General features: G+C 46.5%; 1 protein-coding gene across 1 annotated transcript; it reads right to left on the reverse strand.

Moving 5' to 3' along the window:
- Positions 1-13,153: 13,153 nt before the first annotated feature.
- ccnb3 (cyclin B3) lies at positions 13,154-18,806 on the reverse strand. Its single transcript, XM_053416267.1, has 12 exons — positions 18,667-18,806; positions 18,351-18,439; positions 18,053-18,136; positions 16,815-16,927; positions 16,529-16,697; positions 16,336-16,434; positions 16,114-16,206; positions 15,866-16,003; positions 15,517-15,672; positions 15,262-15,411; positions 13,936-14,066; positions 13,154-13,752 (listed from the first exon to the last, which is right to left on the reverse strand). Exons 2-12 carry the CDS (start codon positions 18,432-18,434, stop codon positions 13,683-13,685), a joined length of 1,287 nt encoding a protein of 428 aa, XP_053272242.1. The 5' UTR covers positions 18,435-18,439; positions 18,667-18,806; the 3' UTR covers positions 13,154-13,682.
- Positions 18,807-20,608: the final 1,802 nt, after the last annotated feature.

Consider the following 20,608-nt stretch of genomic DNA (forward strand, 5'->3'; position numbering starts at 1 on the left):
GCTGATGCAAACAGCATCCTCCAATCTGGGGTCAGCACCTGGGTCGCTGGTTGGGGCAACACTCGCCCTAATGGTGAGCTCAAACATTACACAGACCAAAGAGAAACTATGCAGGTGGCTTTTCAATCGGTTAATATGTCAAATCACATCTTTGCTTGGTTTTGTTTCACGCATAAATTTGATGTTAAAGCTGATGTTTGAAATCTCTCCAATTAGAGGCGAGCGCCTCCGACACCCTGCAGGAGGCTAATCTGGACATAGTGGGAAACGAAGAGTGTCAGCGCAACATCATATTTGACATCACAGACAAGATGATCTGCGCTTGGGTCAGAGTGGGCGGAATTGACTCATGTCAGGTGACCAACACTTTTTGTTGCACAGTATTTTGTATGTGATGCTTTGTTTACTGACAGGAGAGAAAAACGTCTTCAAGAGGAGTTGAGAGAAATCCAGGTAAGACACAGATTGTCACGAGGCAGATTTTGTTTCTCCGCTTTGTTGCAAATAAATGAGGAAAATGGAGGTGAGCATGTTTTCCTCAACTTGAAACAATTGATATCGAAATACCATTTGGTGTTGTTTGCCTTAAAGTCCAGCAGGGGGCACTTTACAATTCACTATCAGCTTGACCTGTTGCTTGTAAGACATACGCTTCATAGCATTAACTGTAGATGAAGATGGACGACATGACTGCTCCCCCATAAGTGAAGCCAAAGCAGCTCAATCACTACCTGGTCAACTTTAATGAGTTATCACCGAGGCAGCACAGAAAGAAAATGTCTCAACAACTGTCGTTGGTTTCTTTCCACAGGGAGACTCAGGGGGCGGACTGGTGACAAAGGTTGGTTCAGGCTGGGCCGCGGTTGGAATCGTGAGTTTTGGTGACGGCTGCGCTAAGCCCAACGTCCCAGGGATCTACACCCGTGTGTCAGAGTACATGGAATGGATCAGCATCATCACCGGCAGTGAAGAGCTAGGCTTTGTTAACGCTTCCTCCACCGGAGTCGACAAAGACTCAAACTTTATCAGTTCAACCACAGCACCACCGACCGCTTCCTCTACCCAAACACTCTTCACCAATCACACCCGCCCTTCAACCATGCCCGTAACTGTCACCCATCCCACAACCATGCCCGTAAACTTCACCAGCCCCACAACCATGCCCCTAAACTTCACCAACCCTCACACCCGCCCCTCAACCATGCCCGTAAATTTAACCCCCCGCACAACCATGCCCGTAAACTTCACCCCCCCCACAACCATGCCTGTAAACTTCACCCCCCCCACAAACATACCCATAAACTTCACCCACCCTCACACCAACCCCTCAACCATGCCCGTAAACTTCACCCACCTCACAACCGTGCCCGTAAACTTCACCCACCCAACAGCCATGCCCGTAAACTTCACCCACCCCACAACCATGCCTTTAAACTTCACCTATCCCACAACCATGCCTGTAAACTTCACCCACCCCTCAACCATGCCTGTAAACTTCACCCACCCCTCTACCATGCCCATAAACTTCACCCACCCTCACACCAGCCCCTCAACCATGCCCGTAAACTTCATCCAGCCCACAACCATGCCCGTAAACTTCACCCAACCCACAACCATACCCGTAAACTTCACCCCCCCCACAACCATGCCCGTAAACTTCACCCACCCTCAAACCAACCCCTCAACCATGCCCGTAAACTTCACCCACCTCACAACCGTGCCCGTAAACTTCACCCACCCAACAGCCATGCCCGTAAACTTCACCCACCCCACAACCATGCCTTTAAACTTCACCTATCCCACAACCATGCCTGTAAACTTCACCCACCCCTCAACCATGCCTGTAAACTTCACCCACCCCTCTACCATGCCCATAAACTTCACCCACCCTCACACCCGCCCCTCAACCATGCCCGTAAACTTCATCCAGCCCACAACCATGCCCGTAAACTTCACCCAACCCACAACCATACCCGTAAACTTCACCCCCCCCACAACCATGCCCGTAAACTTCACCCACCCTCAAACCAACCCCTCAACCATGCCCGTAAACTTCACCCACCCCTCTACCATGCCCATAAACTTCACCCACCCTCACACCCGCCCCTCAACCATGCCCGTAAACTTCACCCACCCCTCAACCATGCCCGTAAACTTCACCCACCGCACAACCAGGCCCGTAAACTTCACCCACCCCACAACCATGCCCGTAAACTTCACCAACCCCTCAACCGTGCCCGTAAACTTCACCCACCCCTCAACCATGCCCGTAAATTTCACCCACACCCCAACCATGCCCGTAAACTTCACCCACCCAACAACCATGCCCCTAAACTTAACCCGCCCCTCAGCAATGCCTTTAAACTTCACCCAACCCACAACCATGCACGTAAACTTCACGAACCCCTCAACCATGCCCGTAAACTTCACCCCCCCCACAACCATGCCTGTAAACTTCACCCCCCCCACAAACATACCCATAAACTTCACCCACCCTCACACCAACCCCTCAACCATGCCCGTGAACTTCACCCAACCCTCTACCATGCCCGTAAACTTCACCCACCCCACAACCAGGCCCGTAAACTTCACCCACCCAACAGCCATGCCTGTAAACTTCACCCCCCCCACAAACATACCCATAAACTTCACCCACCCTCACACTAACCCCTCAACCATGCCCGTGAACTTCACCCAACCCTCTACCATGCCCGTAAACTTCACCCACACCCCAACCATGCCCGTAAACTTCACCCACCCAACAGCCATGCCCGTAAACTTCACCCACCCCACAACCATGCCCGTAAACTTCACCCACCCAACAGCCATGCCCGTAAACTTCACCCACCCCACAACCATGCCCGTAAACTTCACCCCCCCCACAAACATACCCATAAACTTCACCCACCCTCACACCAACCCCTCAACCATGCCCGTGAACTTCACCCAACCCTCTACCATGCCCGTAAACTTCACCCACCCCACAACCAGGCCCGTAAACTTCACCCACCCCACAACCATGCCCCTAAACTTCACCCACCTCACAACCGTGCCCGTAAACTTCACCCACACCCCAACCATGCCCGAAAACTTCACCCAACCAACAGCCATGCCCGTAAACTTCACCCACCCCACAACCATGCCCGTAAACTTCACCCACCTCACAACCAGGCCCGTAAACTTCACCCACCCCTCAACTGTGCCCATAAAATTCACCCACCTCACAACCATGCCCGTAAACTTCACCCACCTCACAACCAGGCCCGTAAACTTCACCCACCCCACAACCATGCCCGTAAACTTCACCAACCCCTCAACCGTGCCCGTAAACTTCACCCACCCCTCAACCATGCCCGTAAATTTCACCCACACCCCAACCATGCCCGTAAACTTCACCCACCCAACAACCATGCCCCTAAACTTAACCCGCCCCTCAGCAATGCCTTTAAACTTCACCCAACCCACAACCATGCACGTAAACTTCACGAACCCCTCAACCATGCCCGTAAACTTCAGCCCCCCCACAACCATGCCTGTAAACTTCACCCCCCCCACAAACATACCCGTAAACTTCACCCACCCTCACACCAACCCCTCAACCATGCCCGTGAACTTCACCCAACCCTCTACCATGCCCGTAAACTTCACCCATCCTCACAACCGCCCCTCAACCATGCCCGTAAACTTCACCCACCCCACAACCAGGCCCGTAAACTTCACCCACCTCACAACCGTGCCCGTAAACTTCACCCACCCCTCAACCATGCCCCTAAACTTCACCCACCCCTCAACCTTGCCCGTAAACTTCACCCACACCCCAACCATGCCCGTAAACTTCACCCACACCCCAACCATGCCCGTAAACTTCACCCACCTCACAACCAGGCCCGTAAACTTCACCCACCCCTCAACCAGGCCCGTAAACTTCACCCACCCCTCAACCATGCCTGTAAACTTCACCCGCCCCTCAACCATGCCCGTAAACTTCACCCACCTCACAACCAGGCCCGTAAACTTCACCCACCCCTCAACAGTGCCCGTAAACTTCACCCACCTCACAACCATGCCCGTAAACTTCACCCATCTCACAACCATGCCCGTAAACTTCACCCACCCCTCAACCATGCCCGTAAACCTCACCCAATCCGCAACCAGGCCCGTAAACTTCACCCAATCCGCAACCAGGCCCGTAAACTTCACCCACCCCTCAACCGTGCCCGTAAACTTCACCCATCCCACAACCATGCCCGTAAACTTCACCCACCCCTCAACCATGCCCGTAAACTTCACCCACCCCTCAACCATGCCCGTAAATTTCACCCACCCCTCAACCATGCCGGTAAACTTCACCCACCCAACAGCCATGCCCGTAAACTTCACCAACACCCCAACCATGCCCGTAAACTTCACTCAACCCTCAACCATGCCCGTAAACTTCACCCCCCCCACAATCATGCCCGTAAACTTCACCCTCCCCTCAACCATGCCTGTAAACTTCACCCACCCAACAGCCATGCCCGTAAACTTCACCAACACCCCAACCATGCCCGTAAACTTCACTCAACCCTCAACCATGTCCGTAAACTTCACCCCCCCCACAATCATGCCCGTAAACTTCACCCTCCCCTCAACCATGCCCGTAAACGTCACCCACCCCTCAGCTACCAACCATCTCACAACCGACGATAAGAGCATTTTTGGCAGTGGGGAAAATCTGATCCACTTCCCTCACTTCACCTCACTCTTGGTTCTTGCTCTATCGCTCTATGTACTGGTCGGTCATGCATAACATGGAAATGTGACACTACTGCACATAAAGCATTACTACACTGTTTGATGTCTGTTGTGACTTGATGATCCTTGAACAAAATATTGAAACTAACAATTGAGTAGTATATTAATGCTACTAACTTATAGCACTTTGTAGTTTTGCTTTTTTGAAGAAATTGTACTTTCTTGATTCTTGTTGTTTTGGGTTTGTACCCTTGGGTTTGAATGCACTTATTGTAAGTCACTTTGGATAAAAGCGTCAGCTCAATATAATGTAATGATGAAGTCCTGCCTAACATATGATGATGAAATTATACAAGCTTTAGGTTAGAGTCCTACAGAAACATCTTTAAAAATGCACTTTCCAATTCCTCTTCTTTGTGATTGACACTGATCATCTTCTGATAAATATAAGCTTTGGATTGTCTCTATGTAACTAAAACTTTTCTCATGGAACGTGAAGTCACGTTAATCACAAACTGTTTGGCTTGGAATAAAATGGAAGTTGATTGGTCGAACCTGTGTTGTTGTTGGGACAGGGAGAGTAAAAAGGCTTTTATGCTGAAAAACCCTTCATCTTAATACACAGCTGACGCAAAGCTGCTGGTTGTTAAAATAAAAGACTTTCACAATAATAGTTTTGCTGTTATTGCAAAGGAAAAAACATGAAAGTGAGGAAGCTAAACAGAATTTTGACAAAATGTCCGCTGTCCAAATGGCTTACGAGCTGAAAGACGGTGAAACGGGCAAAGACTTGGTGCTAGATGAGGATTTGTTTATACACAAGAACAATGATTTAAACTAAAACAATAAAACAAACACACTTCAACACCTAATTTTTGTCAAAACACTTGCATCACAGTGTAAAGCGAATGCGTCTTGTCTGCAACGTGCAAATTCCCTCATAAGCCTGCCGAGTAAACCTTGAACATTGGGAGCTGGAGTTTGATTTCACAATATTGCAAGTGTGTTCGTGAGCTCACTATTGTATGTGTATGTGTGTGTGTGTGTGTGTAAGCATGTGTTGCATTGTCCTTAAATGCCCTTCATGTAAACAAAGTTGGCTAAAATGTACTTTATTTTTTATTTCCTTTCATTTTTGTGTTTTCTATTTTTTAAACACACATGAATATGACTTATGTCCCCAACAGGACGCTGTAGATAATATATGGCGAGCGCACTCCAGTATGTTCTGGATGGCTGCAGGCCGCCTCCAGCTAACGAGACGTCTAATTGTTATTCTGCGGCTGTAACAGTGTTTATAACTGTAGCCTCAGTGGTGAAAATTGTGTTTATGGACTTTTCTCTGTGTCGCACACAGAAAAAAACACACAAAAGAATGAACTAAAAATACAAATGACCCCACAAATCTGGCTGTGGGGCGAGAGACACCCTCCAGAAAATAAAGTTAATTTGTTTCCCTGATGTAGAAACAGTTTGTTTCTCCTTTTGTCTCCTTCCTAGTGAGCAGCATTCATCATTTTCATTATAATTACACTTTTTTTTATCAGCGTCATTTTTTTTACAGCAGCACAGTAAGTTTGTGAAGTCTTGAACCAAACCGGCCTGAACACCAGTAGTTGAGGGGAGATCTAACACCGCCAACTCAAACATCAGTGAATAGGTGAAAACACCAGTGAATATTAAACCAATACGCAAACCAGCACACAACAGGAAACACAAGCAGCTCTGTGCCGATGTGACTCACGGGGAAGTTGTTAATGAGCTTCTGTTGAACTTCTTCACTGTTTTACGAGCTAATGTGCAAAGTCATTATCAAACTTCCTGAGTGATTCATCCTTAAAGCACAAACAGAACAGGAAGTGGAAGGAACACACACATTCACAGATCTAGTCCCGAACAATTGTGTTCTCACATCTCATTACCGATCCGTTTATGCATCTATAAGATATATCCTAACACACATGTACACATAAATACACATAGCAATATATACACATACACAAAGTAGATTCCCTTATACGTTTCTCATATTTCTTATTTTTCCTTTGGGCAGAAAAACAGCTTCTTGAATCTCGTTGTGCGTTCCTGCACATCTGCATCTTTGCACAGGTGGAAATGTCCAAAGTCCTGAAAACACCTTTGTGTCTCCTCCTCTCTTTCATTGCATTCCTGTCTCAGCCTCTCGCTCCAGGCCCAACCACAAATATCCCTGATGTCAGCATGTGTGTGTGTGTGTGTGTGTGTGTGTGTGTGTGTGTGTGTGTGTGTGTGTGTGTGTGTGTGTGTGTGTGTGTGTGTGTGAATAAGAGAGAGAGAGAGAGAGAGAGAGAGATGAAGTGTGTTTGAGACAGGTTTTTGTCAGCTTCAGAAGCCATAGAGCAACACACCCACACTCCCACACACACAGGGACACACCCAAAGACACACACATTATGGTTGCTCTGTTGTGTTGAAAAGGTCTGCCCATATTTAAATGTAATTTATCCATATATAATATAGAAAAAGGAAAATATAGGATGAAACAAACTAAAGTGTTACCTCCTGCACCAATTCAATTGTAGTGGATTGAACAACAACACAATATATTGTACAACACCTATACAACAACTTTACAAACTAGACAGTCCCTCAGTAGAGCTCAGCTCCAACAGTCAATCACCAGATGTTGTTCTTCATCAAGATTCTTCTCTGAGAAATAAAATTTAATTTAACTTCATTCTCCCTACGAGTTTTGTGGGACTATGTTGTGTAGTTTTTGCGTCATCCTGCTCACAAACCAACAAACCAACAACCCACCACAGCGGACGGCCATCTTGTCACCACGTTGATCAAATGAAGCCTGAAAGCAACATAAGTGACCAGATGCAAACTAAACACCACAATAAACACAACGCATCAGCAGGAGTGTGTTTGTGCTTCATGGGAGCAGCTTCACTAGGGAGGAGCAAAACCAGGAGAACCCAGAGAAGGAGTCAACAAGGAGCTCCTGCTCAGACACACAGGTACAGTTACAGTTACAGAGGAGACATGTTTAAACAAACACCAGCTTCAACACAGACGAGGAGGACGTGACACAAATATACACACGTCTCTGTTTCACCAGCAAACAGAGGAACAACAGGGACAGAGATTCAGAACAACAACAACAACAACAACAACAACAACAACAACTCACTGTGAGGTGTGATAGGCTGGGTCACTTCAGGAAACAGCAGCAGCAACAGCAGGAGAAGCTGAATGACTCAGGTGAGGCCATTTTAGGTGGATAGGCCAAGCCCCGCCCCCTCAGGGACTGGACAGGAAGCAGGAAGTCCTTCACCCCTGGGATTGGACAGGAAGCAGGAAGTCCTGCCCAATAACAGGAAGTAGAAAGTAAACGCCAAAAGAAGATGCTAGCAAGTACATTTTTTATATTTATTGGAATTCAGAGGAAAACAACGTCCTGTGGTGGTTTTTCTTAATCCCTCAATATGGCGAATATGAGGATATTTCTGGGAATAGTTGAGGAATTAGCTGTTAACGTCTCAGTTTTTTTAATTAAGTCCAAAGAAAAGAAATTAAAAGAGCCTCCACGTGTGCGGGGTGAAAGCGGAGGAAGACGCCGGAGGGCCGGGGAGCGTGAAGGGGCAAACGAGATTGACAGTTTGGATAAGGAGCTAAATCTGTTAAACCTTTGCCGGATGGAGACGAGGGATGAACGGAGGGAGAAGAAAGAGAATAAATCCCTAATCCAGAATTTAAATTCCCACTTAAATCGATATTTGACACAGAGGCATTCACACGGAAACCTGTTTAAAATTTGATATATTTCATTCTGACATTAACAGGTCGGACTTTGATGAAATATCCCCACGAGAAAAAAGTTTTTCCTTAAAATCCCTCATCTTATGAAGCGAAACTTCCAGAAATATTCTATTATTTTATTTAATACTCTTAAATTAAACTTAATCTCATCTTTCTTGAGCAAAGTCAAACCAGCCCTCAGGGAGTTTTCCTCTCTGCACAGACGCTGACCTTTAATGATGATCCTCTCATTTCTGGCTGAATGACCCACGTAGTGTCAAATTGTTTTAACTGCACGATGACAAAGAGGGAACGGATTCGATGGAGGAGGAAGAGGAGGAGGAGAGATGAAGCAGAGGAAAGGAGAGGGAGGGGGATTAAGAGAAGGAGAGAGAGAGAAACGGGAAAACTGATTGTGTCTAACTCGTCTATGAGCGTCTGAGCGTGTGTTTCTGCTAATGTACGCACATTCTCTTCCATACGCTTCAGTTCTCGCGTTTGTCTGACTGATTGTCGTCATCTTCCACACAAACACACACACACACAGAGGCAATAACTGTTTGTAGCAACACAAGAGCTTTTACATGTCTTGTTATGAACGAGTCCGACCCGCACAATCTCCTGTTGCTTCCTCATATGTGAAACACAAACTCCAGAAGAGGTCTGAACAGATTCATGGCTTCAGTCTTCTTCTTTAACGAGAAATAATCTGGAAATGAAAGTGAAATAGCCTCATACTTTAATTTTATATCTTTTGGGCAATTATACTCACAGCGAGAGAGCAAAGCGTTGGTTTGAAAGTGGATCTGTCAGATGTGGTGATGTGTGAAATCTTCTAATGAGGGAAGCTTAAAGATTAAAGATCTTATGGGAGGAAATTCAACAAAAGATGATTCATAAATATTTTATTAAATTAAAGTTTTATTATCATAAGACACAGACCATAAAGAATGTTTAATGTGCAGCTGAAAGACGTAGAACTGTGTGGAGTTGTAGCGGTGGTGTTGAGATCAGTTTGAACAGATCACTGTAGAGGCTGAGTGGACTATGGTCCAGAGTGACACCACAACATGACATGAAACAAACACAAAGTGACGTAACACAACCACAGAGATGCAAAACAGCTATAAAGAGACTCGAAAGAACTACAGAGAGACACACAACCACCAAACAAGGGTTAGGAGACACAAAACAATTACAGAGAGCGTGAAAAGAACCACAAAGAGACTCAAAACAACCACAACTATAGACATAACCACTAAACAACCACAAATAGACACACAACAACCAACCCAAAGGGATTGATTTGTCACTAAGAGAGAAACTGAAGTGAAAAGCATTCACATGAATCCTCAAAACCTCCAGAGAGAGGAAATGAAAGTGACCACAGAGACTTGAAACAACTACAGAGACTTGAAACAACCACAAAGACACAAAACAATGCTTTTTTTTTTTTTAGATGATCAAATTTTCTCTGCATGTGACTGAGAAGAAATACAAGAACAAACTTTATAGGCAATGCGTGATCAGAGGGACTGAACCAGCCACGGGAACAGACGACAGGAGAACGCTCCGATTCGCCACAGAGGGATGGAGAAAGTTTGGGGAAAGATAAACTCTCTCCCAGGGAAGGAGCTCGATGTGTGTTGTGTTGTGTGGAGATATCGAATATGAAAGGAAAATTTGATTTAATAAGCAAACCAACCACCAACAGCACCTGAGAGGCTGTAGCTTTGTGTGTTTGTTCCTTTGTTTCATTTGGTTTCATGTTGTAATTTAGGGACTAGAGAACGTTTTTTGTAAAAAAGTACGTCCTGAACGCTGGATATTACCCATGATCCTCTGCTTCCTGACCGAGAAGAGCGGCTGCTGTAACATATCCACCAAACTCTGTTCAGAATTCTTCATATTTAATAGTTTCTTGCTGAGTATTGGAGATAAATTCAGTTTTTTTTAATAACTTCTGAGTATTTTTGTCTGATCTACAGTTCAGCTTCAAACTAATTTCAATGAAGCTTCTATTTCAAGGTTTTCTCTGCAGTAAGTTATAAACATATCTCTAAGTCGCCATCTGTCCTCAACAACTTATTAACACAGTAAACTCATTTGAGTATAAGTTGTGACATTTTAACAATCTCCATAAAATCGAGCAGATAAATAATCTGCTTATAAGATAAGCAGATAAAGCTCCAGATTTTAATACTCCTCAGTTTTTTTGTTTCTTTTTTCATTACATTCTAAACATCGTGGAAGAGAAGGTCAGGAACAGATTTTCCTGTTGATATTCCACCGGTTTATTAAAGTGACCTTTTAAGGTATCGTTAAATGTTTAAGTGCTCTCACAGAGCGCTGCCTCTGATGATGTATTCATCGGCTCCACAGCCCCAGACGCCCCATTCACATTCATGCTGCGTGTTACGAATTGCACACACAAACACACAAACACACACAAACAAACAAAGTCAGAATCCATTGGCAGCGGCGAGCGAATCCAAAAAGCTCATCGGTTGTTTTTGGCTCATCTGTTGCTCTCGTCTTCTCCCGGTCCCTCTGATTCTCGGGGACGCTGCCCTTTCCTCTCCCTGCGCCGGGGGGGATGCTGATGACAGACGCAGCCAGGCCGACAAACAATTAGGCCGACACGCACAAGCGCTAGCAGGCCCCCAGAATGCACCTTGCATCAGTGAGCAACAGGGAAACACGCCACGACACACAAAGAGAGAGAATTGGTTGCGTTGGGCTGTTGTGTTGTAAACCTGCAGCTTGGGCCCAGAAACAGAGGTGGAGACGGAATGAGAGAGGAGGAGGAGGAGGAGGAGGAGAAGGAGGAGGAGGAGGAGGAGGAGGAGGTGTTGGAACAGGTACTGCAGCACCTTGTTTCACGGACTGGAAATGAAGATGGACGACAAAACAGCTGACTGCAGTGAAGGTCACGAGGGCAATCGAGTGATGCAGAGAATTGAACTCCTTCTGTCATGAACTCAGTGTTTTCAGCACACTCAGAGGGGACACACACTTATACAGATCCCAGTAAGGCAGTGGGATTAGAGTCTGCAGGTGGAGATGGTGCCCACTCGGCCGGGCAGATGAGCAGATGAGCTACTGATCAGTGGACGGGCTGAGGAACAGGCGCTCGCTCTTTGAGCTGCACACAATCAGGATCTGGCACCGAGCGGGAGGCTCTGCAGCTGCTGCTCAGGATCCAATGAGCCGCAGGATGAAGGCAGGAGAGTTTGGTTTTGGTTTTGTTTCCATTTTTCAGTCTAAATAAATTCATGAATACATTTCTCAAATCTCATGAAATCAGTTTGAAGCTCCAGAAAGACACTTGAGCTCGTGGAGATCTCGTGAATCGAGTCTTGAGTTTGTCCGGTGGATTCAATCCGCTCACAACATCGCAGCTTGATCCCAGAATCAAACCCGATTGTCCCGGTTCTTCACAGATCCAAGTGGTTCTGATGTTAGGCCCATTGACGCCATTTGTGTTTGGTGAGGTATCGAACTACCGGTTAGAAATAAACGGCACAAACACAGGGACACACAAAGCTGAGCGTACAATTAAGAAAGAAGTTCATTGCCCTGCAGCAGTGAACTGGATCCCAGAGCGATTCCCTCTTTTGGTCGATAAAGTGCGTCAGAGGCTTCTTCTGCCTGAGCTGACATGAATATAAATCCCTTTGAGATCTTTATTTAACCCAGTGACTCAAGTTCAATCAGTCAACTGCTCGTTGACTGATCTACAGATTAGCTTTACTCTTAAACTAGCTGGACCGGATTCTTAGATGATTGAAATCAGGTCCTGCAAGTTTAAGTCTGTACATCAAGGAACCTAAAACCCTGATCTGAAAAATATCTGTCAGAACCACATCTACATTATGAGAAAACAACAGTCGACAGTCATGAGGAGAGGAATCCATCATTCAGGGGCAGATCAATCTGAATCAGCAGCCGCCTGGAGGAACCGAGACGCTATGAAAGGTCAAGATGTCGTCGGCCAAGAATCAAAACAAAACTGTTCACCGCAAACAATCATGAGCGGCTGAATCCATCCATTATCTACACGCCTGTCATCTGAGGGGGGAGGGGGGGGGGGGGGGGGGGGGCCCGGAGCGAGAGGCAGGGGGCGCCCGGGACAGACCGCCAGAAAAACACATACATAGAAAGAACCTGGCCTGAGTTGATTGATGGAAAGTGGTTGGTAGAGGTTCTGCGATTGGTCAAAACTCCACGTGAGGACACAAAATCAATGTCCACACCTTGACCCTCCTGCTGTCAGCAGGTCCCCGTGGAGCAAGGCAGCGGGGGGTGGTCCTACGTGGCCTCTGGACTGAAGGAAGCTGCAGAAGTTCTACTGAGCAGCGAGAGATTCAACATAAAAATATGATATCAAGACAAAAGGTCAAACTTTTCTCATTTGTTATCTGGAAAACCCTGAATGCAGGAGTCTGAGGGAACATCTGTACAGACCACGGTGCCAGAGACCTCTAGTGGCCGTAAAGCATATCACATGATCTGTGCAAACCAGGTTTCAATGAGGCTCTTTCCAGATTTTTAAAGAATAGTAATAATAATAATAATAATAAGAGCTAAAAGTGAGTAAACACAAAGTAATGAACACAGCTTTTTATAAAACACATAAAAAAAAACATCTTTATTTTAAGAGTATGCATGACGGCCATTTAAAAATAGCACCGCATCATCCGGTCGTCTTTTATACAAATAATTAGCATCGTGATATAAACATGATAAACACTGTACACTGTATGAAACCTTGAACAATGAAAACCGGTGTGGGCCAGATGGAGCTCTTCAGTAAAAGACAAGCGACAACCAAATTCGTTATCTCAGAACTCTTTAAATTCTGTATAAACACAGACGAGGCTTCAATCTTCATATTGAAAACAAAAGGTATAAAACAAATGCCTAAAAATTACTTGAATGCAACGCTTGAATCTCCATTATTATAAACAACCTGGTTCAAACAATAAACTGGCAAACTTCCTCCCACATTAAAACTCTTTTTCCACCAGAAACCGGGGATCAAACGTCGACGTCACATGTTATATAAAAGACAGACGAGACTACGTGTATAAATATTAAACATATTAACAAACTATGTACAGGCTCTGGCAAAATTGATGGTTCCTGTTGCGCAGGCTGACGTCTCACTGGAGAAGGACTTCCTCCAGGATGTCCATGTCCACCACCGGCAGAGAGGCGACCTCGAAAAACACCCTGAAACATTTCAAAAGATCCTATTAGTATCCAGAATCATAACTCCTGGGAATAACTCAAGATGTTGATGAAAAACCAAATGCAGATCCAAACTGGAACCTGGTGGATTTATCCAGTTTAAATGAATCTCGTGAAACCAGTTTGAAGCGGTGACGGCCCCCGGTCTGTAAACACTTGACTCACTTGTGGGCGTATTTGTTCCTGATGGCTTTCAGTTTGTCGTCGGGCGGCGCCACGAGCATCGCGTGGAGTTTCCGGACGACCGGCGCCAGATCCGACGTCTGGTACCCGGAGTGGAACTGCAGGATGGGAGCCTGAGGGAGCAGAGGAGCGCTTGGTTTAACCTCCAAAGTCAGAAAACACACAAACAAACCCGCAGTGTTCATTACCCAGCCGGTGCGTTGGTCCAGCTGTCACACAAACAAACAAACACATCATTTCTAAATTGCACAAACGTACTTCAGACGATTCTGGAGTCGGCAAAAAAGCGAAGACTAATATTACCCAGCGTCCCCGAGTGCCGCGGCAATAACTCAAGATTTACATGGGAAAACAATTTACATGTAAATGAGGCGGGAGGCGGCCTTATGATGAGAAGAGTTCAAGCATCGATGTCACACAACAAACCGGGGATAACACAATCAGTTTGGAGCGAGTCGGTCATCGAGTTAAATAAAACTGAAACACGATGTTTCGGCCACAGGAACAAATCACCGAGTAGAAATATCAAAACCTGCTTCGGTGCCCGAGGCTTTGTGTTTCTTTACTGAAACAACTGAACGTTAAGAGAATTAAAAGGAGATCGAGGAACCATCTGGTTTAGAAACATTACAACGTTCTGTGTTTACTGAAAATATTAGTGATGGTTGCACAGCTGGGATTCATTGTTCTTCTGAGGGGAGATGAAAAGACACCTGGTTAATATCAGAACGCTCCGATTTTAACTCGACCGCAATAAGAGAATCGGCTCCCTGAGATTTAGAGGATTTCCTGTTGTTTATAACAGCATTAAATACATAAATACATAAATAAATAAATAAATAAATAAATAAATAAATAAATAAATAAATAGTAAGAGCAGAATTTAAGTAGAATCGTTCAGGTTTGTTGGTAAGAAAACTTAGATTTGACAGAATTGACCAGGGAGACATTCTTCTTAATCCAAAGTCTTTATGTTTGGTTACATGTGTGTGTTTTAAATTCATAACTAAGTTTATGGTTAAACTGTAAAACATCAACATTCAATTACATTTATTTTTCAGAAGGCTTTAATAACGAGATCATAAAAAACCTTTGCCAATTTTATTTTTATATATACAAATTTATTATTGCCAGAACTATCAGCATCAGACAAAAATCTATATGGTTAGGACTCCTATATTAAAAAAAAGTGGCATTGCACATCTTTTCTACTTTGGAAATATCTTTGTGATCGTTGCATTAAAATCAACGTCATCATATTAAAACTGGGTAAAGTCACAAAAAGCCAAACTGGGTTTTGAAACTCACCCATCCTCCCAGGTCTCTGGTGACCAGTGCCACCAGCAGGCAGGCCGAGGCCAGCAGGGAGCCCCTCTCTGGAATCAGCTCCATGTCCATGAGACTCATCTCACAGAAGTACCGGGCCAGAGTCAGCGTGTCCATGCCCGCGCTCACACACTGCCAGACAGACACACAACACACACACTGCAATGTCAGAAACAAACACCAACAACTCGTACCAGAGGAAACAGTGAACACACACAGACACACACACACACACACCTTGGCATAGCGCCTGAGGAAGCGGTAGGGGATGGGGATGTTGATGTCGAAGGACAGCGTCTGCAGGATGCCGGCCTCCATGGAGATAAGCTCCTCCCTCTTGTAGGCGTCATCGCAGATGTACAGGAAGTCGTCGACACACGGCGGACTGCGCTCCTAAGGAATCAAACACGAGTCGGGTGTAAGTGAGTTTTAAGAAAGGTCGTTACACACTCCACAGCTTCTAGAACTATTTGAGACATGAACTCCAGGAAATTGGGTCAAACGCCAAAACCGGGAATGTAGTTTTTAGCCATTTTCTTTTTAGTGAAAGACGAGAGGAGGCTGAGGCGTGTCCCCGTTCCCTCACCTCGAACTTGGAGGCGATGAGCATCGCGGTGGAGCCGACGAGCTGCAGCATCTCCCGGTGGACGGGGGTCTGCGACAGGTAGTGGTCCGTCATCTTCACGGCCAGGTAGAGGGTCTCGTGATACAGCTCGAAGTTCTCCTACAGGAACCGGATCAAACACAGAGTCGGTCAGAGACTCTGAGGAAACGTAGAGTTCACCCGCTCCTCCACTCGTCCCCCCCCCCCCCCCGACTCTCAGGAGAACCCACCTGCACTTCCACCAGCCAGTCGATCAGGATGGCCCTCATCTCGGGGTTGAGGCTGGGCTGGGAGGGCATGTAGTTACAGAGGACGAACTTCTCCTGCAGACGACAGCAGGTACAGATCTCACATTAGCATCTATAGCTTCAGGGGGGGGGGGGGGGGGGGGTTCTCTGGCTCTTAATGGGTTTAAGCTCTTTTTGGAATTGGGTAAAGCTGGTGCGGCTCACCTCTCTCCGTTTGAGGTAGTCGAAGATCTCCTTGGCGTACTCCGGACACATGTACGTGTCCTCCGAGTTCTCAGAGTCGATGTCAAACTCCGCAGGGACCTGAAGGAGGAGCAGAGGACGGAGAGAATTCATTAGAGTGATATTCAGTGATTTGAACGAGTCAGAGGAAATCACTGCTCATTATTTCCCCTACCTGTGCTTTCAGGAGGTGTGCTGGCACTTCACGGACAACAGGGGGCGCAGCAGCCACCAGCTCTTCCACTGGAGCTGCTGCATCCTCCGGTGTCTCCTCCTCACCGGGCTTCACCTCCTCGGTCTTCTCCTTCTCGGCCGTCCCTTCCTCTGAGCTCACAGAGGACGACCTGCAGGAGGAGGAGGAGGGAATGTAAGCAAATTAATGTAAATCACTAATAACTATAACAGAGAAAGAACTGAAAACGAACTGTTCGAGGCAGAAATCATTGAAATGGTTTTGTTACTTTTTCAGATTGGAGAGTTTCTTCAGGGCCGCGGAGCTGGAGGAAGATTTCTTCACCGCGCTCTTCGTCGGGTCCTTCTTCCTCCCGGGGAGACTGATGTGAACCTTATGAGCCTGTGGACCAAGTCAGACGTCAACAACAACACAGACTCGTTAACTCTTTAACGAGGCTTTGTACATTGTGCCAGTTCTGAGGCAGCTGGGAACGTCGTGTTCCTGACGTGTTCTCTGCTGGGACGTTATTCTGCAGCAGTGAAAGTTAATGGATCCGTTTGCCAGGGCTCACGTTCTCAAGTCGAGGTCGTGGAACCACACGGAAGGTTCCACCGGGTCGTGGCAGAACCATCCCTGAGGCCCCGGGTGGTTTTACAGCAGGAGCTTACACAGGAAAACCAGTCACACCACAGAACACGACTGGGAGATGCACCATAACCCGACGGTACCCGAGCTGAAACGGGGACAGAGAGCAGCAAAGTGCCGGGTGGGAATCGAACCTGCAACCACTGCACCACGCCTCAATGGTCCATACGCTTTCCTTTTAAAATTGTGTCATTTAACTGGTACTCGACAGTTTCCTGTTTCACTGACAGACACACAACAGCTTCTGTCAAAGTACAGTTAGAGACTACAGTGGCCAGCAGGGGGCGCACCTCCACGTTCTTAGGTTTATTTAGCTAAAGGTCAAAGGTCATTCGTTGTTATCTCGATCAGTTGTTGACCCAGAATCAGTTTCCCTAAGTGACCGTGGGGATGAGACTCGTTCTGAATCCAGGCAGCAGCTTCTCGTAAACCCCCCCGATGTTCTCAGCATGTGTGGAATAAGATATCTGTGCCGAGGCCGGAGTGCGTGACCGATCTCCGGCGGCTGGGAGGCTTTTATTCTGAAGCACTGCAGCTTGTAGACTCTTATTCTCCGTGCTAGAGACGCTCATTTTTTATTACAGAGAGTCGAGGAGCTGCCAGGTTCTCTGATCTCAGGTCTGTGGTCCAGACGTTCTTCAGAGGAGATGCTTCACACGTCGATGGAGGAGCAGGACCTGAATTCCTCCAAGGGCTGTTCATGTGGTTCACAGTTCATGTCTCATATATTCAAACATATCAGCCAGAACCGATCTGCATGAATAAAGTACGGATCTATATTTAAACTGTTTGTGCAACTTTGTTTTGAAAGTGTGTTTCATATATTTCCGTTGTGATTTCTGCTGTAAATCACATCCCATAAAAAACAGGAGGACTCACATTGGTGATGTCGATGAAAGCGGTTCTCTTCTTGGGGGCTCCATGGGGGGGCGAGGAGGACCTCTTCACCTGGGGGCCTTCCTCCTGCAACACACAACACACACATGTTACACCTACACACATCTTCATCTCGCGCATGTGCATCCATCGCATAAAGACAAACCAAGATGGAGATCCGGGTGTTACACTGCACAGCTGCTGCACACACACACACACAAACAGACTCACACACACACACACACACAAACAGACTCACACACACACGCAGACACACAAAGACAGGCACGGTTCTTTGTACCTGGTTCTCGGAGCTGGTGGAGGTCAGCTTCGGGATCCTGGTCCCGGCGGAGACGGAGGATTTCTTCCCCCTCGGTATCGGCATCGTTTCTGTTTCCGCAAAGAAAAAGACAACGCGTGAAAATGGCGGGTTTGGTTTTAAAAACAACGCAACGCGGAGTTTTCCTCTTGCTGCTGTTGTTGTGCGTGAAAGACACAAGAAGTGAAACCGAGCGAGCGCGGTCCCGTGCGTCAGGCTGCACGTTAGCACACGTGAAACCGGATTTTATGCAGAAAACGTGACGCTAAAACCGACGCTAACGCACATTAGAACTCACCTGCGTGTTCGGTTTCCCTGCGGTGCGTTGCGGGGACGGGAAACTGCGCATGTATCTCGTTTAAACGCGTGAAAAAGCTCGTTTCTTGAAGCTGCGTCGCTTCCTGATCTCAGACAAAAGTGACTCCGCTGCGGATCCAAATCTGCTGCGCTGCGCTCCCATTGGCTGGAATTTGATCCACGCCCACCAATCAGGGAGCAGCTACAGATGCTGCTGGGAAGGGGGGGGCGTTTGTTTTGTAGTATCGGCTCCGCCCGGTCACATAACTTAGGGAACATGAATAACGTGCCATTCTTTTGTTTTTTATTTCGTCACATCACGCAACGTGAATATCTTCCTGCACAATATGAGCGTTTTATTTTATTTATACAAACATATGTATTTCAAGGTGAGTTTCATGACAAAGATATTCTCCCCGCCCGCCTCCCTGCGGTTAAAACGAGCGCCCCCCGGAGGAGCCTGTGTGCTTTTCAAACGGTGAAGACGTCTGTTGTTCAGTGATGGTTTTATACAAGTCACGTGACAGTGATTACGTATCACACCCGAGTCTCATGTTTTCAATCCGTTCATGTATTTAAACTTTTGAACGTGTATTCACATTTCACCTCATCCTTCAGGCACGTACAAGTACAAGATGACATCTGTAGTATTTATTTTAATAACTCTACCTGGTATGCAGCTTTACAGGAGAAGTACTGCATGTTCAGGTACAATTATCCATATGTAGTATTTATACTACTTTGCATACTGGACACGTTTCCTCTCTGGGGTTAATACAAGTTAGTATCGTCTATTATATTAGCTGTAGGACAAATAACACACACAGGCCATAAACAAATACACAAATCGTATTAAATGACTACTACTATCACTAATACCACAACTATTAGAACTACTACTACTAATAATAATAATAATATTAATAATGCATCTTAGAGCTAAACCACAAAATACAGATTATATTCACACAGCAGGATTTGCATTGTATATTCTAACGTGCCATGTAATTTATTTTATTTGTGAAATATTATAGCTTTATATGTAGGTGAGGGTTAATTTTTCTATTATTTTCAGTAATAATAACAATATCATTTTCAGCTGGATGTTTTGGGAGGCGGGGGGGGGGGGGGGGGGGGGGGGGGTTTGTGTTGATTCCGTGACATCGACCACCGGCTGCTGTTGTTTGTGGATATTTTTGCCAAGTTCTATTCCTGCATTCACAATCCTCACAAGACAACATGCCCCTTATTCATTTATTTATAAACAACTATGGGGGGGGGAGGGGGGGGGGTAGGGTTAGGGTTATTTAAACCAGAGGAAGTATTTTAGTCTGATTCACTCATGAAAGCATTCGTCACATGAGACTGAAACGACTCCTCAGCGCTTCCTCTCTGAACACCGGCTCCAGATGAAGCTGTGGATCGATGGGTTCACGCTGAGCACAGGTTCAGGGTCAGATCCCAGAGGAAGCTGTGGATCGATGGGTTCACACCGAGCACAGGTTCAGGGTCAGATCCCAGAGGAAGCTGGCGGCTGCCGGGCGTCCAGCTGCCAGGAGTCTGGGAGGGTCCCTCTCCATTCCTGTCGGGAACCGAGGCCTCGAAGTGGAACCGAGTCTCGTCAAGAGGATCCAATAAACAGGAGATGGATTCATTTGAATTCTCCTCGGACCTGAGGATCGCTGCTTGTTCCATTTTGTCATCTCTGAAAACATCTGTGTACGACATCATCCAGCTGAAGTGAACCAACAGGAAACAAATAGATTAGAACAACAGTCCTGTCTTCACTCAGTGGGATCTAATGAGGCCTGCAGGGAGCTGGGTTTAAAGCTCCCCTCCCAGTCGTGCTGGTCCAGGAGCCGTCATGTGAGAGTGGTCCAGAGAGCCGTGTCCGTCGGGGGGGCAGGGGGGTTTGCTGGAGCTGATGAGCGGGTGGGGTTCCA

Source organism: Pleuronectes platessa, chromosome 23 (genome assembly GCF_947347685.1).
Source record: "Pleuronectes platessa chromosome 23, fPlePla1.1, whole genome shotgun sequence".
Taxonomy (NCBI): domain Eukaryota; kingdom Metazoa; phylum Chordata; class Actinopteri; order Pleuronectiformes; family Pleuronectidae; genus Pleuronectes; species Pleuronectes platessa.

Excerpts from the sequence above, each read along its gene's own strand:
- ccnb3 (XM_053416267.1), bottom strand. The coding sequence starts at position 18,434 with ATGCCGATACCGAGGGGGAAGAAATCCTCCGTCTCCGCCGGGACCAGG. Across the intron at positions 16,928-18,052 it reads CTTTCATCGACATCACCAAT|GCTCATAAGGTTCACATCAG; the intron begins GTGAGTCCTCCT and ends CTTGGTCCACAG. Across the intron at positions 16,004-16,113 it reads ACTGGCTGGTGGAAGTGCAG|GAGAACTTCGAGCTGTATCA; the intron begins GTGGGTTCTCCT and ends CGGTTCCTGTAG.